The 25227-nt window shown below is 34.9% G+C and overlaps 1 protein-coding gene across 2 annotated transcripts in view; it reads right to left on the bottom strand.

Moving 5' to 3' along the window:
* Nucleotides 1-19622: 19622 nt before the first annotated feature.
* Nucleotides 19623-25227, bottom strand: part of SIFaR (SIFamide receptor) — a 310116-nt gene continuing 304511 nt past the window's right edge. For both annotated transcript variants that reach the window (XM_067762477.1, XM_067762476.1), the window contains exons 5-7: nt 23361-23535; nt 22708-23285; nt 19623-19925 (exon numbers count right to left, since the gene is read on the bottom strand). In XM_067762477.1, the coding sequence (XP_067618578.1) occupies nt 19714-19925; nt 22708-23285; nt 23361-23535 (965 nt within the window). In that variant the 3' untranslated portion in view covers nt 19623-19713. The remainder of the gene's footprint in view (nt 19926-22707; nt 23286-23360; nt 23536-25227) is intronic.

Here is a 25227-nt window from a genome sequence, read left to right as displayed (position 1 = left end):
CAATGTCTGCAGCTTTACGCTTCCATTTAGAGATGATACCAGGTCTAAGAAAAAAAATTTTCAGCCCTATAATATGTTCATACTTACGTATTATCGAAGGAACAACTTTTATGGGAAATATAGTAATATAATTACCGGTTGGGAGTTAAGTACGAAAATAAATATAATCTCGTTATCGTACAATCATAAGCAAATTGCGGTATTGTTATTTTTGTTGCAGCGATAAGGACACTCCCCGAAGACGTGGAACCATCGATATGGTAAGCGGAGCACGCTGCCACGACATAACTTGTTTTCGTTTAAAATGAAACTTCTTTTTTATTTGTTTATAAAATTTGTGTTGGTTCGTTTCTAATTATAGGACTGAAATAATTGTTTTTTGATAAACTTGTTATCTTTGTATATGTTATATAATTACTTTTAACCCCGAGAAAAACCCGGGATTGTAATTTTAAAATGCCGAAATCCAGGGATTGCAAAAGATCTTAGGGGCTCGATGCCTTTTTCGTCTCTGGTTCAATGTCAAAATCGTACTTCGGCCGAAGATTAAATGTTAAATCAGATTAAGGCCCGGTTTTTCAGTAGTTGGTTAAGCTAAGCTTAAACTAATTTTGCTTAAACTCTAGTCAAATTTAAACCATGATCTTAATATTTTGTAAAACTATTCGAAGTCGGTTTAAAATGTTCCAACCAATCCATACGCATTCACGAATTTATATCTCACCCATAAGAATTAGATCTTCCTCATTTTGTGATTTTATCTAGCTATAAAACCGACTAGAAATGGTGATCTCTAGGCCTGTGTAAAATTATTGACTTTCTCTAGAACACGTTCATAGTTACAGTTAATGGGGAAACCTAATTTAATTACTAATTTTCGAACTTAACTCGTAATCTGTAATTAAATAACTGCTTTCATAACTGCTTCATATACTTTTTTTTTCGATGATTCAAGAAATGCCGACATATTTTCCTAGACCGAGAATATAAAGCGATAATAGCTGAAAATAGGTTAACCTATATCGATAAGCGGTGATAACTGAATACGGAAATTTTTACAGTTAAGGATTCGTATAATAGCGATATCGAATGTCGTTTAAAAAGTTAGGGGAGTCAATACGGAAGCGCCATTCTCAAACTTTTTTAATAGTATGAATGATTTTGGAAAAAATCAAGCGATTAGCCTTAAAAAGATGAGAAGCTTTAATAGACTCCGTAGACCTTGCTATTGAACACCCGATAACAAGCTAGTGTTTAGTACCAATGATTCGGCTACGAAGTGTTTGTGCATAAACATGGAGCTGATAGTTGGGCCACTGAAAATGCAATTAGATACATTAGCCATCATCCCGTCGCAATGATCCTGAGTCAGATAAATAATTTTGCATGTAAATGCAACCACAACGATTTGAGCCACATAAATCTAGATAGAAGTCTGGTTCAATTTGTGAGTCAGATAATTTGTTAATTATTTGTCTTAAGTTTAGCAATGTTGCCTTTAATAAATCTACTTTTTCAAAAATAGATATCGCTGCTTAGCCTTTCGCCGTATGAGTTAAATTAAAAACAGCGGCGACATGTGCCTATCACATTTCACGTGTGCAAAAATATCACGACCTCTGCTTCTCAAATCTCTCAATGATCCAGAGCATTCCCGTGAGAATTGAGCATGATACGGAGCTAGAAAACTCACTGGATGATGGCTATAGTGCTTTGACACCTTGAGGTTGAGCCCTAATGCAGGTACTCACGTCAAAAGTTGATTATGAGTACTCGTAGGGGTAGGAGAACGTGTCGAACAGTACCTGTAAGGTACGAAAGAGTAAAATGATATGTTTGGTAGTACGCGTAGAGGTATTAAGAGTACTCGCCCGCCACTACCCCTTCAGGTAGGTTGGTCTCTCCATAGGACATACTCAAACATAGGGAGTCACACCAGGCCATATTAAGATATCAACGGTGGATATAGTGGCATATTCCTTTGCGACTCATCCCGGATCCGCCCTAGAATGATCGCATTTTTTGCAGGGAAGTACTGGCATTGAAACTTTTGCTATTTTTTCTATTTTGCACAATAGCTGTCCCGCTGCAGAGTATGTATGTATGTGTAACTAGTGGTAATTGGTGCACGGTTTTTCTAAGTATTAAATGTTTTTACTAAGTACATTTTGCAAATGTAATATTACTTTTTTCAAATACAAACTCTGTGCAATTCTATCCAGTATTTGCTTCAGTTAAAATATTTTAGTAATTTTCCAGAAAAATATACATACGGCCGTTACAATTTAAACTAAATGAATCTTTTATTTCAAAATAAATTAAAAATTATTTTTTTCCTAAAAAAGGATCTCATGAGATATGTACATTATTCTGGCAATTCGCTCAGAAAACTGTAAATAGTGAAAACTAGTACGAAAACTTATTCGACTCAGTGTATTTATGTACTCGTATGTACGACGGCTTATTTGATTTAAAGGCCAATTAATGGTGACTTATAACCATAACCAGATAAAACCGCTGATCGAACCTACCTTATGGAAATCAATGTAATCGATTAATAGTGCCATACCATAACGCTAACGCCATAACCATACCATAGCCAACCAATTGGTTTTTGGTTTCTCGCCATATCCATAACCTAAAAATATTTGAGTTGGTGAATTTAATAACTTTTTGTAGATTTTGTTCATTGTTTTGGATACGTTATGACTTATTTTGTGGTATGATTACGAAAATGGCTTTAGGGTTGAGAAAGTTTAATTAGCCCTTTAAAGCCTGAGTTAAAGTTGACATATCAAATTGGCATCAGTTATTGGTGCCTTAACCTAAAAATCGTGAATATTTCATAAAAATGAAGAAAACGCAAAAAATTACAAACATATACCACAAAAAATAAGTATCTTAGTCAAAAAGTATCCAAAACAATAAATAAAATCTACAAAAAGTTAATAAATTCTCCAAATCAAATATTTGTAGGTTATGGATATGGCGAAAAACCAAAAACCAATTGGTTGGCTATAGGGCTAGTTAAACTTCCTTAACCCTTACGCCATAGTCGTAACCATACCCATCTCCATTGTGATCGATTAATGGTGCCATAACCTTAAACAGCTGAAATTTTCATAAAAATGAGGAAAACGCAAAAAATTACAAACATATTCCACAAACAATAAGTCTCTTAGCAAAAACGTATCAAAAACAATAAATAAAATATACATAAACTCAAATATTTTTAGGTTATGGATATGGCGAAAAACCAAAAACCAATTGGTTGGCTATGATATGGTTATGGCTTTAGCGTTATGGTATGGCACTATTAATCGATTACATTAATTTCCATAAGGTTGGTTCGATCAGCTGTTTTATCCGGTTATGGTTATGTCACCATTAACTGGTCCTTACAGGGCGAGTTAAACTTCCTTATCCTTAACGCCATAGTCGTAACCATACCCATATCCATAACCTCGTAAAAAAAAGCAAAACGCAAAAAATTACAAATATATTCCACAAAAATTAAGTGTCTTAGTCAAAACGTATCCCAAAAAATAAAGAAAATGTACAAAAAGTTAATAAATTCGCCAACTCAAAAATTTAAAAAAAAAAATAAATGTAAGGCGCGATAACCTCCGAAGAGATCTAAGGCCGAGCTTCTCTTCCAATTTGCGTCGTGCTCCTCTTGATTTTCCCTACAAATTGGCCGGACGGGACCTACATGTTTTATGCCGACTCCGAACGGCATCTGCAAAGCAGATGAGTTTTCACTGAGAGCTTTTCATGGCAGAAATACACCCGGAGTGCTTGCCAACACTGCCGAGGGGCGACCCCGCTTAGAAAAATTTTCTTCTAATTGAAAAATCTTATTTCTAAAATTTTGATGTTGCTTTGCCCGGGAGTTGAACCCAGGGCATACGGTGTGATAGGCCGAGCACGCTACCATCACACCACGGTGGCCGTCAAAAATTTTTAGGTTATGGATATGTCGAAAAACCAAACGCGTTAGCGTTATGGCATGGCACCATTAATCGTTTACATTGATTTGCATAAGGTCGGTTCGATCAGCTGTTTTATCTGGTTATGGATAAGTCACCATTAATTGGCTCTTAAGTTGGGTCGGTATATGATTAAGGAAAAACATTGCTTTGCTCAATGAAAGCTGATGAGGTTTTGATTTTGCAAAGGATTTTTATGAATACATAGCATAGGTATACATATGTATATATGTACAATCAATTGCTTTTATGTATATATTATTAGTTTATTTGAATAATACCTATTAGTTAATGTTCTTAGTATTAAATATGTATGAACATATAAAAGCGTTTAAATATATATGTATGAATTCTTTTATTACATTATTCTAGGTTTCTATAGATGTTTGTTTGTGTGTATTTAGTAAATATTGTATATAGGGTGTGCCATTTCTTGTTCAGTAAAACTATTTTTTTGTATCTATTGTATTTGCATTTTGATTATTAGTGTTGCTCTATTTAAGTATGAATGCCGGTATGTAAATATTTATATTATTCTCTAATTTATCTTTGGTATTTGTTTCAAGTACTTTTGTTTTGGTATTCATACATTCATATGTATTTAATTTTTTTAGTGAACGAATTTTATTTCTTAGTTGCTTCTATGTTTATTGTTTGTGTAAGTTATTTATTACATACATACATACATATGCAGTTAACTAACTTTAAATTTATAAACTTTTCGAACATTTGGTTATACTGTTGAGTTTTTTGTGCCGAATGACAACGACGACTAAATTAGCTTGTTTAAATATAATGGGTGATTCATTTTGATGTGTGCTCAATTCACAATGAAGAAATAGTGGCGTTTTCCTCAATTTAGTCACGGATTTTTTTCGCAAGTTTCACCGTCTGCAAACGCCCGCAGGCGCTTTACTTGCTTTCATCGACGGGCGCTATTTCGCTTTTTTATTTTATTTTATTTTATTTGTTTATATATAATTTGCTTATATATTATTTAATTTAATTTAATTTTATTTGGTTTTGTTTTATTTTATTTATTTTTTTATTTTATTCTACTTTATTTAATTTAATTTAATTAATTTTATTCAACTTAATTTAATTTAACTTAATTAGAACAGTTTGGATTTTTTTTAACTTAATTTAATATGGTTCAATTGATTTTATCTTAGTTTATTGACTTTATTTTTATTTAGTTTGGTATTATTTCATTCTATCTTATTTCACTTCTTTTTATTTTAATTTTATTTTATTTAACTTTTTATTTTGTTTTGTATTGTTTTATGTAATTTTTTATTTTATTTATAGCATTTTCAGGTCAAATGAAACTTTTTTCAAGTCAAATGAAACTTTTTTCATTTCAAATGAACCTTTTTTCATTTTTAATGAAACTTTTTTCATTTTTTTTTGATTTTGGCGACCTTTTTGTTAACTACTCACTTTTTCTAGCTGGCTTGAGGTCTGAATTGAAATAAAACCCAAGGGTTTTTTTATATATTACCAATATATTTCGATTACACACGGTAATCGTCTTCAGGGTGAACAATTTTTTACACGTGTGTATCACTTGACGTGGAATTTATCACTCAGTGATTAGGTGTTATTTCAATTCAGACCTCAAGCCAGCTAGAAAAAGTGAGTTGAAACTTTTTTCATTTTAAATGAAACGTTTTTCATTTTAAATGACACTTTTTTCATTTTAAATGAAACTTTTTTCATTTAAATGAAACTTTTTTCATTTAAATGAAACTTTTTTCATTTCAAATGAAACTTTTTTCAAGTCAAATGAAACCATATTACTAAGGTAATTGTCAATATATTATTATTATATTTATAACGCTAAGTATTTATCAAATTTTTCTTTAAGACAACTATTTCTAATTAGCCACATTGAAGGCAAAATTTTTGCTTAAATTTTCTTTGTGAATTTAAGCTGCTGTTAAAGTCAGCTTAGTTTAGCCCTGCCTTTTGATCGTTTCAATTTTTAATAGATAAATTAGCACGGTTATACGCTAGGCAACTTATATACTACAGTTTAACCACCCTCTTAAAATATGAACCTATATTTTTTACTTGTATCTACTCCTCATATATAAAGCACATTCTTCTTCTACATATACTTCGTTAATAACGTAGGAATAAAGCAACGTAGAAGGAACCAAAGCGCATGATGTGAGCGTACTTCCTATTCACTGTATGACACCAACTAACACATCGGTTGAATCCTCTGTATTATGCTTTTCTCTTTGACCAACGCCTTACCAAACAACATAGAACGATAGCAAGGTATTGAGAGAAACATTACTTTTACCAACTATATAGTAGAGCATGTGGACTGTGGAGAGATCTTTTTTAACTATGCTGAAAAACATAACGGTAAAAAGTGATCTTTTCTACTCTATGGCGTAGTTACATTGCACTTCACTCGTTTGGGCCTTTGAAAACATATATATTTGTTTTTATTCCATTATTTTTCATTGTATATTGTATTTAAATGTAATACTTAGAATATATATATTAGAATGGGTCGATTTATTAACCGATATCGCGCCATCGATTTTTCGATAGGATTTGGGGTCAGGAAAAAAAGTTTCACTACGTATACCCAAACAAAAAATTTTCGAGCCTGCGAAATTTCATTTTGTTTTTACTTTTTTTGACTGATTTTTAAGGGTTTTTTCATGACCTACTAAAAAAAATGTCATACGTCCGTATACATGAAAATTATACAATCAAATGAAAATTGTATAGTGTTCATAGTGTTTAATGTGACAAAGTGTACCACAAATCGATGGTACCGATTTTCTATGTAATTAATGGTGTAATTTTTGTAAATTTTATTTAGTTTTCATTTGTAATTTTGTCAACCGCCACATCTAAAAATATTACGCCTCTGAAGATGCCAAGGAAATTTGGCGAAACGTTGGGCCGTAAGGTGGAATAAACTTTGTTTTTATTCGCACTACAACGAAATAGATCAGAATAGTTTAAAGGAAACTTAATCTCCGAAAATTTTTTTAGTAGGTCATGAAAAAACCCTTAAAAATCAAAGTCAAAAAAAGTAAAAAAAAAAAAAATGAAATTTCGCAGGCTCGAAAATTATTTGTTTGGGTATGCGTAGTGAAACTTTTTTTCCTGACCCCAAATCCTATCGAAAAATCGATGGCGCGATATCGGTTAATAAATCGACCCATTCTAATATATATGTATATTCGAAGTATTGCTATCGTTCTATGTTGTTTGGTAAGACGTTGGTCAAAGAGAAAAGCATAATACAGAGGATTCTACCGATGTGTTAGTTGGTGTCAGACAGTGAATAGGAAATACGCTCACATCATGCTCTTTGGTTCCTTCTATTTGTTCTCTACGTTGCTTTATTCCTACGTTATTAACGAAGTATATGTAGAAGAAGAATGTGCTTTATATATGAGAGGAGTAGATACAAGTAAAAAATATAGGTGCTTATTTTCAGTGGATGGTTAAACTGTAGTATATAAGCTTCCTAGCGTATAACCCTGCTACTTTATCTATTAAAAAATTTAAACGATCAAAAAGCAAGGTTAAACTATATAAGCCGATCTTAACTGCAGCTTAAATTCACAAAGAAAATTTAAGCAAAAATTTTGCCTTCAATGTGGCTAATTAGAAATAGTTGTCTTAAAGAAAAATTTGATAAATACTTAGCGTTATAAATATAATAATAATATATTGACAATTACCTTAGTAATATGGTTTCATTTGACTTGAAAAAAGTTTCATTTGAAATGAAAAAAGTTTCATTTAAAATGAAAAAAGTTTCATTTAAAATGAAAAAAAGTTTCATTTAAAATGAAAAAAGGTTCATTTGAAATAAAAAAAGTTTCATTTAAAATGAAAAAAGTTTCATTTGACCTGAAAATGCTGTATCTTATGGGATTCAAGGGGTTGCCAGCGTAATTCATAACTTCTTCAACCAAAGTATCAACCTCACCTGCATTTGGCGAATCCTGTTTCTTTAGCACATGAAACATGTGGGCGCTATGGCCAAGAAGGTTCAATGTGGTCGCATGATGATCGGGATGATGTACCTTAATGGTGCTTTTTACCGGAACGTATCGGATTTATATCCTGCAAATGATCATCAATATCTTTAACACTCCCTAAAACCTTCGGGGAGTGGATTTACCGCTACAACAACAACAAAACTAATAAAAGTTCCCTCGATCCAAAATTGGCGATTTCCTTCGTCAGTTTAACACCTTGACAGTATCCGATAATTACCAAATTTCGTGTTTATTTGGTGGCCGCCGTGGTGTGTTCCGCCTATCACACTGTAGGTCTTGGGATCAAGTCCCGGGAAAAGCAACTTCAAAAATGTAGAAAAAAGCTTTTATAAGCAGGGTCGCTCTTCGAAAGTGGTTTGGCAAACGTTTTGAGTGTTTGGAAAGCTTCTCAGTTCATTCATATGCCTTGCAGTTCGGAGTCAGCATAAAACATGTAGGTCCCAACCCGCCACTTTTTAGGAAAAATTAAAAAGAAATATGACGCAAATAGAAAGAGAAGCTCGGCGTAAATCACTCGTGCCAAGTATGTATTTTTTTTATTTGAACCATTCTTCAAGATATACCACCCATCGTCACTTATTCAGTTAGCTATCTCCGGCTGTTAACCCAAAAATTCACCTGTTATTGCTATCCGTACCGCTTTCTATATTTATCCCATATGCATTTAAAGGCATTTTCGGTCCTTCCAAGACAGTTTTTGGATCTCAAACCTTTTGAAAGGGAGTGGACTACAAACTTCTTTGCTCATTTATTGGCGTTTAACCGCATGGACGATTTTGGTTGTTTGAAATACTTTCCGGACAAAAGCCTCTGCATCTATTTGCATAACTTGACTGGTGGCATCACGGAAATGATCATAAATCTGCCAAAGAATTTTTTTCGAGTATTGTAAATCAATTTCCAACATCCTTGTGCAATTTTAGTTTAGAGACCTATTCAGTGTCGTTTCTCGCTGAGACCTTCCAAACCAAAAAAGACAAATTATGGTGGAAAATCGTTCCAATATCCCATTATGTCAGAAATATCAACGTTAAGCAAGCAACCAAATTTGTTTTGTTTTTATCTCACTATGAATCACCCGTTACATAGAAACATACTTTTTATAATTGTAAGTTAAATTAATTAACAAACATATATAGTATTTTGTTAATAGTTTAATGTTACAACTCTGTTGCCTACAGAAATTAATAATTGAAAAAAAAACCAAGCCCTAATATAATTTTTTCCAACTTTAAAATTTATTTCATTAAATACTATATATAATTTTTTTTCTCATTTTTCTTCCATAACAAAACTGATAAAACCTTTAACACTAGATTACTTTGTTGTACAATATTTTTTTCTTAAATACCCTTTTTAATTGTGCATGTGAATTAAATTCACTTAGGTATAAATATTTAACAGAATATTTAACAAATCATTTATTTTAACAAGTACATATTTTTAATAAATAATTTATATCTCACTTTTAGTGAATTTCAAAATTTTTCTATAACATATTGTTTTTATTTAACTTTTGTTTTTATAAGCGTTTTTGTATTTAAACAACGGCATTAACTAACAATTTTTAAAATTTCAAAATTAGAACAATAATCAACACAGATAAACCACTATTATATTTTTAAATGTAGTAGAAAATAATTTCTAATATTATGTTTCACATGTTACTTTTACAAGTATGTGTAGGTACAAGGACTCAAAAATTAAATCGTACAATTTTGTATGTTTTCTTAAAATACTAAATAAATTTCTATAATAAATTTATTTTTGTTGTTAGTCGAATATATTGTAAAAATCTTAAGTATTCTCAATTATTCGCTGCCTTCTGTTATCGTTCGAAAGCACTACTATGGAAGTAGTACTTCACAATTGAAATTATTCACGTACTTCCTTACAACGTTTTAAAATCAACCTGATAGCCTTTCCTTAGATTGGCTGCTTTTATACTCTTAGTTGCCTGGTTCGCCTATTTGCCCCAGGTTCTAGAATTTTCGCGCTGTTTCGATTAGTGCTTGTTTACTTATCTCACTTACTTCTCTGAATTTTATGTTTGATGCTGCCTTCTATGCATATGCGTGTAGTCTGGCTAATGTCGTCTACGCTCTTATACGCTGTGCACTTTTGTGCGTAACTGTTGTCTCATCTGCTTAGATAGCTGTTTTAGTTATGCAGCATTTATTTAATAGCAGCATAGTAATGTGTCGAAATTTGTATCGGTAAAAAGTTTAAAAAACCTTAATAGCATCAACCGTATTTCAAATCTATACATTTGTTATAAACAAATTATTAATTGATTTGTTTTAGGTGAAAGGAAAAATATTCACAGTGTTTTATAATTTTGAAAGAATTGTCGCGAACACAATTTTTCAACTACTAAGCACCTGTGTCCCATTTAATATGACGTTCGTAGTTCCACTTAATGTGACGTTAACCACTTGACTTTTACGGGGACAGTGACAATTTAATAAAATTCTTGCTACCAGATTGAAAAATGTCACGATTTTTTCTGATTTCGATGGATTTCACATCAACTTTTTTCATTGTTAATTGAAATAAGCGTTAAAAGCGAACGCAATAAGAAGACTGTGTGAACACTATCGCGAGTTGAAAAGGGAAGCGAGACGCCTTTTCAGGAAGCAGAAAAGCAGAGACAGGAAGGCGTGAGTGCGAGGAGTTTGAGCCGCTAGCCAGCAGGAATAACGCCCGAAAATTTTACTAAAAAATTCGGCGGCAGACTGAAGGTTTTAAGCCCGGGGCAAATTCTTGTAAGAACGAAAACGGCAACCTTGTAACCGATGTCCAGAGAGTACTTAGATTATGGGGGGAACACTACTCTGCTCTCCTAAATGGTGACAGCGATTTACCGTACAAGGAAACCCGATTACGCAATCGATGACGATGGAATAAATGTCCCCCCATCTGATTATGACGAAGTCAGAATAGCAATAACCAGATTAAAAAAAACAACAAGACCGCGGGCGCTGATGGATTGTATGCGGAGCTTTCAAATACGGTGGCGAGGAGTTGATAAGGCGCATGCATCAGATTATTTGCAAAATATGGTCGGATGAGTGCATACCCGACGACTGGAATCTAAGTGTTCTTTGCTCAGTCCACAAGAATGGGGATACTGCAAACTGCGCCAAATATTGCGGAATCAGCTTTCTTAATATGGCATATAAGGTTCTATCAAGTGTATTATGCGAAATATTGAAGCCCACCGCGAATCGGCCGATTTGACCTTATCAGTGCGGGTGCAGACCTGTTAAATCTACCACCAACCAGATTTTCATAATGCGCCAAATCTTGGAAAAACCCCGCGAAAAAAGAATCGACACACATCTTCGTCGACTGTAACGCCGCCTTCGACAGCACGAAAACGAGCTGCCTATATGCCGCTATGAACAAATCAATCATCATTTACACACATGCAAACAAGGCAACGAAGAGATACTCACAAACACATGTAATCATCGGTCAACCAATTACCAACCAAGCATGACATGCAACTGTTCTCGAAACGACTAGATCCAGAGACAATTTTAAGATAGAGAAGTTACAGGGACGAAAAATAGTGTGAAGCAAGCTTCACAAAATTCTAATAGGTCACATTCACCACTTACCACAGCAGAATAACTACCACTGTCTGTATTTATTATTTAACAATTATTTGTACACTTTTTATTTAGCTAATCTGTTCAGAATTTAAATTTTTACTCTCTAAAACTCGAATCAGTGTATTTTGGGTGCTTAAATTATGTTAAAAATTGTGTTAAAGTTTTTGGTGTAGTGGAAGTGACCTACTAGAATTTTGTGAAGCTCCCCTGCTTTCTACTGAAATTCGCGCATGCAATATCTTTATCTTCAAAATTTTTTGCTAGATCTTAGGAGAAGTATACGGACAAAGCAACAGAGAGTACAAAAGTAGCGTAAGCTGAGGAGAAACGATTTAGTCTTGATTTAAGCACGCTATTGGTTGTGAAGTATACGTGTTATTGTGAAGTACTCTCAAAGTAGTCTAATAAAGCCAATTTTGCATTATTGAACATTGGAGTTACTGATTCAACAATTTAGCGATTCGAACGTTAGCAGATAAGAGGAATTTCCCAAAATTCGTTACAATATTCTATAAAATCGTGCAATTGCTGGCATATTCTGATGACATTGCTAGCATCAGCCTGAACACACGCGCCGTAAGTTCTGATTACCCCAAACTGGAAAAAGAAGCGGTAAATATGGATTGTATGCTTAATGAGGACAAAAAGAAGTACCTGCTGTCATCGAGCATCGAGAGTCAGAGTATATGCGCCTTGGCAACGAATGTTACACGATGAGGCGATATACTTCGTTTAGCATGAGATGGATCGTGGTCCGGATTGAAAAATATCTACAAATTTTGTAGTCCATCAATATGGATTTTGATCCAGTATTGACATCATTGTTTCATCGTGTGAAATTCGCCTATGAGCCAGCTCTTCGGCCTTCTGTTAACCACGATTCTTTTATGACGCTGGTCGTAGATAATGGATTTTTGTGTTCCTAACGTATAACGGCAAGCCAAATATTTTTCAAAAATGTTAAAGTTTTAAAAAATTAATTTCAATTAAATAACGCTTACGATAATTTATTTAAAATTAAATAATAATAAAAAATTACTGTAAAAAAACCATGAATATAGTTTAAACATTTCATAAATAACAATGTACGATTTAACTTATTGAGTCACTGTACCTTTATGCATTTCTAAGTAACTACATAGTAATTGGTAAGTATAATTAGTGCTTTTTTTAACTAATTATCAATATAAATGTATAAACCTTAAGAACTTCTTTAATATAAAACTGTTTTCTTTTGTTTTTGTTGGTACTTAGGTTAGGTACATTGCATTTAGACTTCGGTGTATTTTCAAATTTAAAATACAATTTATTGGACAGCTTTAATCATTTCTTTTATTTTTAATCAAATCTATGTATTTTTTTATGCTGAAAGACAAGAATAAAGATTCATGTATGTATGTATGAATTGTTTTATAATTTTCACTATTACACAGTAATTTTAAATAGTTCTAATATTCAATTGATTTAGCACGGAATCAGTTGACTTTATTAAATACTCAAGATTTTTGAGTCAAGAAGTACTTTTAAAAGTTTACTATTTTTCAAATCCATTGCAGGGAATTGTTTGTCAAGATTTCACAACACAATACGACTACAATATTGAATTTCATGTACATAATGGCTTAAAAAAGGGAATAAAGCGCAAAATAAATGTGTAAAAGTTCTTCTGCGCAGTAAAATGCAGAGCGCTGCATGAGCGCCTCCAACAAAATCAGTGGTTGCATCTTGCGCAACCAATATAAAAGTCTCTTATCAAATATCAATATAAATCAGCTGTTCTATTCATTTCCTACGTCGATAACTGCACAATAATGGCCACAGGCCCAGGGCCACAGATCAATGAGCTTTGCAACAAAATAAAAGGCTACCTCCCTGATCTCTCCAGTTCTTTCGCGTCGCGAAACCTTACATTATCACCAAATAACATGGACGTCCCAAATGTCGACCATTTTGAACATCCACGTTAATGGCACGAAGCTACCGACTGCCTTACACCACAAAATCTTGGGAGTGACGTTTGATCAGGATCTACATTTTGGTGAGCATGCAGCAGCAATTGTACCAAAAATCCAGAGCCGCAATTAAATCCTCAAATCTCTTGCTGGCAGTATTTGGGGTAAAGATAAAGAAACGCTCATTACCATTTACAAAGCAATTGGCCAGCCGATTGCATGCTACGCGTCCACGATATGGTCGCCAAGCCTAAAGACCACTCACTGGAAGAAGCTACAGGCCTGCCAAAATTCTGTCCTCAGAACCGCCACGGGTTGTCTTTTTATGTCCCCAGAACACCATCTGCATAATGAGGCGAAAATACTCCCCATCAGGGAGAGAAAGGAAATGCTAACCAAACAGTTTCTATTGAATACCCAGAAACCTGGGCATCCCAACAGACATCTGATTGATGAGCCAACACCGCCCAGGGGCTTAAGGAGTCATCTCCGCACCTGAGAACACAGCCGTATGAAGCCAACAAACACAAGCAGGTCCTCAGTGAACTCCACAAACAGCCATGGGACTTCTATGCCATGGATTGCCCGGTGAATCCTGTACTTAAAGATATCCAAAACTAGCGGAAGATGGACGCAATATCCCTAGGGAAACGCGTGTCACTCTAGCTCAACTTCGATCTGTATACTGTAACAGTTTAAACTCTTACCTATCCAGTTAACACCAACCATCTCTTTAACTGTATTGTGGAACCAACGCCTCTAACACCCCTCTCATTATGGTCCACCCCTGTTGAAACAGCAAGTTTCCTTGGACTCCCGTAGAGGATATTGATGACAGTTTGTGATCGGTCGCACCTATTGGATGGGGCGAAGCACTGCTAGAACAACAACAACAACAACAGCACAAAGCAAGTCCGCGAGCAAAAGAAACTCAGTGTCCCTCCGTTTTCCTTACCACCCCTTCTTCGTTAAGTTACGAGTTTCAGCGACAAAACTTGTCTTTCTAAACAACGACTAACAAGTACAAATAATGCCAAATAAGCAAATATTTTTTTTATCACTGCTGCCGTTTTATATATTGTAAATAGAAATATTAAGATCAATAGACTTTGTTTAGATTTCCAATTTGTCGTAATAAGCTTAAAACACATCATTCAAAATTTTACCTAAATCGCTGCATGAAGCTGTCAAACAGATACAGCTGCCCCAAATATGATTGATATAATAAGAGACGTCAGTTCATACTTTTTGCGAAATTTATTTGTAATGTCCCATTTGAGGGCTAATTTTAAATTGCTTCTACACATTTTCATGAGGTATTTTTGATTGTTTTAAGGGATCGTATTAATTAAACAATTCATACTCTTTCCAACAACCATAATATATATTAATATAAACTTCTTAAAAATGTGCAGAAGGTAATTTTCTAATACCCGCCAATCAGGTACATTACAAATGAAAATCGAATTGACGTCTCTTATTATATCAATCCTCATTGGCTGCATCAATCGAAAGGGCAGCAGCGAGACACGCAGCGCTGTATGCAGAGCTTCTGCACATCTATTTGGGGTTAAGCTTTAAGCTTTTCTGCTTTTAAATTTACGAGAGCGCTCGAGTATTTTGCTGTGCATTAAATTAATTATTTAAACATGTAAATTAAAACGTAGTGTAATTTAATACGTAATATTGTAAATACGACCTATTTCAGATGTCTATAGCATACCATACTAATTTCTATTTCTTGTTTTAACTACTTTCTTTTATGTTTGAAATCATTATCTATAGATACTCTTTAGTAAAAAATATTCATAAAAATACAAATCTGCATATTCATTATCAAGCTTTTGCTTTGCTGTAAGTTTACGTGTACAGTAATCTATATAGAATTTCATCAAAACTACATACATATTTCAGTATGTTTGTATGTATGTATGTATATACGAAGCTATCATATGAAACTCGTACAAAATTTTTCATATCACTACAAATTGTAATCATCCCATGCGATGCCCGCCCACAATTTACTTAAGATTACTCGCTTCTCGCTAGACCTATACTAAGGTCTTGTACCAAAGCTTATGTACGTTTACACTTATATATTCACATACCCACATATAAGTATGTTTATTTGAAAAGTACTCGTACATTCATACTTATCCTTATTATATTAGTACATACATACAAAACATATAAACTTACTACATATATATCAAATTTGTGTTATAATTACTCTATTTGCTTCACCGTTCCATAGCTCAATTGTTACTAATGTAGATACATATTTGCTACTTATGTATAGGATATGTAGTTACTATACTCAATATAGTATTTGTTGTGCAGTGAAAGCTTCCATTGATAAGCGCTCTTAAAATTGAAGTGAAGCTTTGTTTGGATTGATTAAACTTTGCTTCAAGGTATATAATTTCCAATCTATTCTATGCTCCAAAAGTGTGTTAGAGTGTAAGCAATACCCGGAAAGAATCGGGAGAAATATACGTCTATTGGGTATCTGGGAACATGGAAATCGATGTAAATGAAAACGCGGATGAGCTAGCTAAACAAGGCGCATCGCTTGAAGTTTGTACCGCAGATATTTCAATCAGATTGGGCGGGATTGAAAGAGGGCGAGAGCTGCACATGATCGACAGATGTAGAAAGTGGCGGTTGGAGGAGGAAACGATCGAGACTCCACCTTTTCGGCGTGCTACAGCTATCAGATCTAGAAGCAGCAAGTGGTCGTAGAAATCTTCTAGTATTTGCCAAGAGGACGGAAATATTTTATAACATACTTAGATCCTGGTTTTTAATAGGGTTTTGGTCGTTGAGCAGGCTTCTGGTAACACTATAGACTCATTCAGTATATGGCGAGGTCCTCACGGATCAGCTAATTAACCTAACTTTTCTATACTATGTACATTCTATATTATCGTTTCTTTGGGTTTGATTCCAACAAGTAAAAATGGGTTCAAGAAAGATTTCTTTTATGAACATATTGTTGCAGCACATTTAAGCTCTGTCTGGGTCCCACTTTTCAAGTTATCTCCGAAATCATTTGAAACATTCAAGTGATGGACACTGATCGCTGCAGAGCTCAATAGTGCCTTTAATTTGGTACTCATCATATAACTCAGTAAAAAGTTATGGCATGACATTGATGCCCATCTTGAAGAAAAAAAAAAAAATATATATTAAGGGCTATCTGCGCAATATTTCGGTCCAGATCTTCTCAACCGTGTAGGACAATGAGCTTGCACGTAATAATGTTATTTTCTGTCAGAGGAAAAATTGAAACAAACGCAATATCAGGACGGACAAGGCGATACTGTTTCGATTATACCTTGTAAATCTTCAAAGCCCCTTCTCCCGTCAGTGGTATATGAATTTGCGCTCCTGCGACGATCGGTCTGTTTTAGTTTCCCTGAAAATCTTACTTTCGATTTCGTATAAATTGAAATGAGAAAAAACTTTGAATAACACCCACGTTTTTAAGCGGATAGCGGCAAAGAATTTTTTGTTGACTTTTCTTAGACAATTTGTTCCATCTTTCCGAGGTTTCGCTCTAACGAAATGAGACACATAAACAATGTGAACTTGTTCATACAAAAATCTGACATCCTCTGTTGGTTACCATATTCTTGGGAGTGAATTTGACCGCTTTTTGCTTTATAGTTTAAAAGGTGTTTTGTTACGCACGCCCTACAAGAGCCTCATATCGTTAGCTTAATGTGAAAATATGCTAAGTGACTTTTTTTTGAAAAACTGTATTCTAATGCAGTTTTAAAACTGAATTCAAAAAATATCCATCACAAGAAAAAAATATTTTAATTTTTAATTTTTACGTGCTGTTTGCCATGATGTGTAAATGTGCTAAGCCATCAACTGCTCCAATATAAATGTGCTAAGCCAACCAGTCAATAATAGCAATCTGAATTACTAGTCATTTCTTTGTGCGCGCATTTTATTTACTTATTTCATTCGTTCAGTCTAAAAGTACATGCTTTGTTGTTGTTGTTGTATTAACGATAAAAACACTCCCCGAAGGCTTTGGGTTGATGGTCCTATGCCGCATATAGATCCGGTACGTTCCGGTAACAAAGCACTATTAAGGTACTAGTCCGACCATCTCGGGAATGATTTATATTACCACATTAAACCTTCTAGGCCATTCCGTGCTCCCGACCCCCTAGTTCCATGAGGAACTTTGGGTCGCCAGAGCCTCGACTGTCAATGAAACAGAATTCGCCGCGGGTAGGTGAGGTTGGCAATTGGGTTGGAGAAGCTATATATTGCGCTGGGAACCCCTTGAGAGGGTTGCCTATATAACCCCTTGAAATTGGATTAACCCGATTTAGACATACCTTTGGTGTTTGATAAATGTTTTGCGCTGACCATAATCTACTTCAATTCTTACATCTCGATAACTACATGCTTTGTTACAGACTAGTTAAAAATAGAAAACAATTCAAGCTTAACTTATATAAGCTGTTATTAAAATTAATAACACTACTGAATCGATTTGCTAGATGTATAGTCCTAGTTATAGGTTCATTCATAGCATAATTCGTTTTATGAGTTATTTCGATTAATAATCTATTATGCCGAAGATCACGCAGTGGAATATATGGAATGAACAAATGAGATAAATCAGACCAATTCGTGCTAAAGTTTATTACATTATAGGCAAGCATGAGTGAGATAAAAGTTCTTCTGTCATGCAAATCCTGAAGATCAAGCAATTTATAGCTGCTGGTATATGATGGGAGGCCTTCTGGCCAGTGAAGCATACGTAAAGCAATTTTTGTAAAAAAATTTTGAACTTTCTCAATTTTATAGGAGTTAGATTCATAGAAAGGATTCCATATTATCGAGCAATATTCAAGACCACTTCTAGCCAACAATATATAAAGTGCCTTCAACGTCATAGGGTCCTTAAAGTCACTGGTCTTACGTCTACTGAACCCAACCATTGCAACAAATTTTGAAACAACGAAGTCAATGTGACTAGAAAAAGAGAGTTTGGAGTCAAAAATTACACCCAAGTTTTTACTCTCTTGACAACACAATTAAGATATTTAGCATTTAGTTTGTAGATAAAATATGTGGCAGTTGTCTTTTTAGAATAAGATACAACACATCATTTGTTTGAATTTAAATATAAATTATTGTCTGCGCACCATCCGGCAAAAGAGTCCAGATCAGAACCGTTAGAAATAGTTTGACATATAAATATTATTTTTTGTGAAATATATAGCTTTAGTGTTTTATTTCAATCATTAAAGGTGAGGAGTGATAGGAAAACATATTGAGTAAAAAACATATTGAATTAGCAGGAGAAAAAATTTATTTTGAGTGCGGAAATTGTGCTAAGTCATAAAATAGCTGCTCGGTTAGCATAAATGATTTTTGTTTATCTTTTTCAAAGCTTCTACACTCGAAAGCATAGCAAGTAAGGTATCCTCATTCACAGTTTTGAAAGAAGAAGGTTATTTCAAAAGTTATTCATTCTTTTTCGTCTCCTGTAAAATTCGTAAAAGTTGACTTAGCACATTTTCATATTAAACTAACGATATATTCTTTTGCGACTTACATAAAATGAAGCAGCTTTCACTACGATGTTTTTTGTTTTTTTGTGTATGGCGTGAAATTTCTGAGTCGTGAGTTGACTGAGCTTTTCATTGTCAAATTTAGTTAGTATCTATATGTATCTATATAATTATTATTGTTTTCTATATAAATTTTTTCTTAGATATATGTGACCCGATCTATGAAAAGGTGGCTTATGACTAAAAAAAAAAAAAGAAGAACACAAAGGTCCTGAAGAAATGCATTGTTTATCTTTAACAGCTGTTTCTCGCAATTTCTTTTTTTGAGTCATAAGCCACCTTTTCATAGACCGGGTTACATATATTATTTTATGTATGTTTGTATGTATATAATAGAAATTTTTATCAATAATCATTTATGAAATGGCTATTTTGTTAATTATTTATTGATGAATTTATTGTATTTATTTTATTTTGTTTTTAAGATATCTATTAAATATTCTAAATTTATTGTTATTCATGAATTATTGTTGCATAATTCTTATTTGTTAAATTTTTTAAAAATTAATTCATTCAAACATTTCTATATTTCGTCTAGGCGATGCTAGGCCACTACCAAGCGAAGCTTCGGTTTTCTTTAGTATTGAGACATGATGTCCAGTACCGTCTCCTGTACGATTATGACAAGCTATGATTGAATCTTGTTTGTTGAGTATACCCCGACGTTGATCAGCGAAAGAGATAACGGAGTCTTGCTTGACCAATTGATGACGTCTAGGTTCTGTAAGGAAAAAAGTAAAAGCTTTCATGGTATTGATATGGGTTCCTGTTCCTTTTTTAGGGTGGTTCTTATAAATCAAACAAATCATTTTTTTGCAGTCTTAACCTTTCAGACGGCAATACCTTGGTCAAAAATGTCACACATAAAATTTTGTTCCTATTCGGTACGGCTAAAGGGGTTCGCACAGTGGTTAAAGTAAAGATATCTCTATGCAGACTTAAAAAATTTAAATTAAATTTTTTAGCTTCAAAATCTATTATACTATAATTGGCGATATCAGATATAAATTGTTTCCCCGATTATAAAAAAAAAATAAATGTAAGGCGCGATAACCTCCGAAGAGATCTAAGGCCGAGCTTCTCTTCCAATTTGCGTCGTGCTCCTCTTGATTTTTCCCTACAAATTGGCCGGACGGGACCTACATGTTTTATGCCGACTCCGAACGGCATCTGCAAGGCAGATGAGTTTTCACTGAGAGCTTTTCATGGCAGAAATACAATCGGAGCGCTTGCCAGACACTGCCGAGGGGTTTCCCCGATTGGAGATGGTAAAATTGTGCCGCACAGGAATTAAGGTTCATAATTCAATATATTGAGTCTTCTTAAACCTTTCCAATCGGGACCATGTCATGTCACCAACTATAGTACCATCGATTTTGGGTATTATAATTAAAAAAAATCCAAGTTTAGTTTTGGTCTCCATAAATCAATCTTAACTACCGTCTGAAGTCTTGACACACTAAATAAGGAACACCCTAAGCTTTATGTGTAGAGAAACACTGGAAGAGAATAGCTTAAGCTGCAACCCTGCTAACTTTTATTTTGACAGTCACAAGCCAACCTAATATAAACGCACGCAAGTCATTTTCTGTCAAAAATGTCTCATGCACATACAACTTGCATGAGAGCAACCCAAATTGAATTTGCTGCGTGACATTTAGATTTGACGTTTGCATACATGCTTTACATTGTCGCAACGCATGCTTATTTGGGTTTGGGCAAAAAACGCCGGTTGTTTGCGTGTGCTAAAAAACGCAGGGTGGTTTTATTAGGTTAGATTGTCAAGCAGCATATAAATGCGTGTTAGAGTGTAAGCAGCCTCTGGAGAGAATCGGGACAGGGAGAAGCATATATCTATATTGGGTCCCAGGGCATATGGGAATAGATGGGAATGAAAAAGCGAATGAACTAGCTAAAAAGGGATCGACCACGCGGGGAAGGTGTGTGTTCATGCGCGAAGCTGTAAAGTGTAGAAGATTATGTGTAGGTCTTATAACCTTAGACTAACAAAGTTGCTTCTATCATTAAAAAGAGAGGCCTGTAGTCTCATGACGGGTATTCTGACTGGGCATTGCCTTCTGGCGTCACATGCCTTTAAATTAGGCTTGGTCAGTGAAAGCAGATGTAGGAAGTGCGGGTTGGAGGAGGAAACGATCGAGCACGTTCTGTGCTCGTACTCTGCGCTTGCCAGCTATTAGGAGTGATACAACTGTCAGATATAGAAGCAGCAAGTGGCTTAAGTCCTAGGAAGCTTCTAGTATTTGTCAAGAGGGCGGTGTTATTTTATAACATAGGTCCTGGTTTTTGATAGGGTTTTTCAGTTTGGTCTTTAAAACAAACTTCTGGTAACACTACGGACTCATTCAGTCTATGTGAGGTCCTCATGGACCGGCCAGTTCAACCTAACTTAAGCCTTATGAGTTCAATTAGAAACTGAGGGAACTTGTAGAGCACTATAATGAAATGAGGCGCAATGCGCAATAGTACATTCTGCAAAGTATGTTAGGGAATTATTTCGGTCTACCCTTTTGTAAGTGGTTATCGAAGGTAAGGTCAATTTGTAGCTGTGAGAAACTTTTTAGGTATCCAAAAAAGGGAATACATACTTGAAATAAAATACTTAAGATATGTAGATGCTAGAATGCCGCAAGGAGTAATGATGTGCAACTTGTGGCTGAACGGGGAATGGGATGTCTCTCACTTCTCAGGAAATCATGATATTCGGATATCGGTTTCGACGATTGGTAATGATGAGACACTTTTCTTTCCAGAACATACATATGTAGGACGGTATTGTATTTAAGAAAATCTGATTTATGATGCTGGGATGACGAGAGAGAAGAAAAGGAAGGGGAGAGTTTTAGGGAAAGGATTAATGAAGGGAAGGAAGTGTATTATTGATACGTACTGAAAAAATATAGGAAAAGCCGTAATGAGAGAAAACGTGAGGACGAGGAAGAAAGTGAGAGAAGTATAACCTAAAGTAAGAAAAGAGACCACCGTGGTGTGATGGTAGCGTGCTCCGCCTACCACACCGAATGCTCTGGGTTCACACCCCGGGCAAAGCAACATCAAAATTTTAGAAATACGGTTTTTCAATTAGAAGAAAATTTTTCTAAGCGGGGTCGCCCCTCGGCAGTGTTTGGCAAGCACTCCGAGTATATTTCTGCCATGAAAAGCTCTCAGTGAAAACTCATCTGCCTCGCAGATGCCGTTCGGAGTCGGCATAAAACAAGTAGGTCCTGTCCGGCAAATTTGTAGGAAAAATTAAAAAGGAGCACGACGCAAATTGAAAGAGAAGCTCGGCCTAAAATCTCTTCGTAGGTTATCGCGCCTTACATTTAATATTTATTTTAAGAAAAGAGACAGTGGGAAAAACATAAGCTATAACTAAATAAAGTGGATGCTTCGAATAAATACTGATTGTTTAAATTATGTTTCTCCACCAACAACGCGCCAGGTAATAGCTAAGTAGCATGTACATATAAAGACTCCTTACTCACCCGGCCTTTGATCTACAAACGAAATCACTGAATCTTGCTTAACAAATTTTTGCCTTTTATATTCCAACATGGCAGCACTTGTTAGGGGTGATCCATAATGCTGTGGTGTATCTAGTTTAAAACTTGTACCGCGACGTGAATCAATGGACATATTGTCTTGTGCCGAAAAGGAATCTTGTGATTTATCTAAACTACCATTGAATTGTGCGTTACGTCTTGCTTCCATATACGATACAATGGAATCTTGCTTCGACAGCGACCCCTTCGATCCATTACTATCCTGCTGACACAGCAAACGACGTGAACCATCGCTTGAAGCGCTTTCCTGTTTGATTAAAAACTGTCGTGAGCCATGTGAGTCTTGTTTCAATAACATTTGCTGTGACAGATTACTATCTTGCTTAAGCATAGCATTATGATGATGTCGGCGAAGCGATTGATGTTCGTAAATATAAGAGACAGCATTCGTTTTACGCAATCCGGGACTACTTGGACTTTTGCGTGAGCTATTTTGGTGATAGTGCGAGGATTTGCGGGTGCTCGTAGTAGATGAAGCAATTGCCACATTGTCGTAATATCTGAAATGTGTTTTCAAAAAGGATTTTAAGTTTAAAATTGGATGTTCTAAAGCAAATGAGAATGTTTTATGCAACCTTAAGCGTCCCCAGCAAGAGCGGGATTGTATAATGGCTGCAAAGCCACGTCGGTATTTTTTATTGAAGAAAGCATATAAAATGGGGTTGATACAAGAATTCGATGATCCCAGCCATTGAGCAAAAGGTGTTACTTTATTTAATATTTCGCTTTCTTCTATTGATATTTCACCACCTGAAAAAAAGAGAAAAGGAAAAGTTTTCTTATAATGCGCTGCATTGCCAAAAGACACTCGACAGTGTTTGGAACTCCCCTCCCTATCTAGCTACAAATGGCTATTTGGAAATCAATCCGGCTCAGCTGGGTTAAGCTGACACAATCTGTTGAGGCCTGAGATTAATTTACTCAGTGCGATGCCATTCGGACTCGATAAATGAAAGTCTATATAAGCCACATATCTTCTAAAAACTTATCTTATGAATATTATAAATATCAAAGTGCCAGAACTTTTGGAAGGATTTGAAAAAAGCTGCCAATAATATAGACGGATTTACTGGTTAAATGTTTTTTTTTTTGAAACTAGCTCCCTGAGGACGGATCCACGGCGCCGAAATAGTTTTGATACAGACCCGGAATAAAGTCGAAATCAATTCAATAGAGTTACCGCAAATGATAATGAAATTATCCTTTTATTGTCCCGAAAAGATCCTTGAACAACACCGGAATTGCACTGATTTCACAAAATTAAACTGAAATAGCTCGAAAACAATCCCGGATCAATCTCAAAATAATACTAAACAATACCGAGTTTGTCCCATAATTATTCCGAAATGACCCCGAAATGGTCCCAAAATAATGAATGGAGTCAATCTCGAAACAGCCCCGAAATAGTACAAAACTGATTCCTAACATAATTCGAAACGGCCACGGATAAGTCCAAATATAATCACTGAGTCAACCCGAAATAGTACAGGAATGATCCTAACAAATATTCCGAAAGGCTTCCCAAAACGGTTATGACTTGATCTTAAAATGTTTAGAAGAATCCAGAAAAGCACGTCAAAATTAAAAAAGGAAGTCCCGAAATAGCATTCAAAAAAATCCGTAAAAATAAGCGAAAGGCTCACAAAACAGTCAAAATGATGAATAACAAATCCAGTTGTTAGCTGGAAGTGGCCTTGATATCATTCCTATAAGGCCACGAAATAGCTCTAATCCGCAGAAAAACCCGTAATGTCCCGTTAAATATCTGAAAAGTTTCGAAGTGATTCCAAGCAATCCCGAAATAATCCTTACTGCTCAGTTTTCCAAAGAGATCAATCTTATGAGTCAAATATCGTTTTTCTAGGTCAAGTAAACTCAGTGCTGAATCAATTTATAAAAATATTAGCAGACCCGGCAGCCGTTGTTCTGCCTTAAATTTGGTCTCTCTGCATACATTTAAATAAGCTTTTTCCGTTTAACTCTGCCCTCCCCCCTCTTCACTTTTTCCTAATCCTTTTATTCACTCCTCCCTTCGTCTTTTTCGCTTCATCTATCTCCCTTTTCGTCTCATTATATCTATTGCTCAGTCTTCTTCTCCTTCTCTCTTTCCTCTTCTCTCAAGTTCTTCTCATTCTTCTTCATCCCTTATTGTCTGTCCCAGTGGGTGGTATGTATTTTCTTTCAGTCCCAGTCCCAGCCCCACTCCGAATCTCAGTCCCAGCCCGTCTCTGGTCTACTTCCCGGAAAAAGGATCGTAAATACTAATATAGGCATATTTATATACCAAATTTCAGGCAAATCGAATAAGACGTATGTAAATAGGTATGTTGGTATTATTAATTCATGTCTTTATTTTGGCTTCGCATGCATATTTATCAGTTTTGCCAGGTTGTTGCGACTAAATCGAATACCACAATGAAAATTACTTTAAAGCTCCCAGCA

The sequence above is a fragment of the Eurosta solidaginis genome, chromosome 1 (assembly GCF_040869045.1).
Source record: "Eurosta solidaginis isolate ZX-2024a chromosome 1, ASM4086904v1, whole genome shotgun sequence".
Taxonomy (NCBI): Eukaryota; Metazoa; Arthropoda; class Insecta; order Diptera; family Tephritidae; genus Eurosta; species Eurosta solidaginis.
Note: the sequence above shows the minus strand (reverse complement) of the source record. Positions and strands in the feature narration are given on the sequence as shown.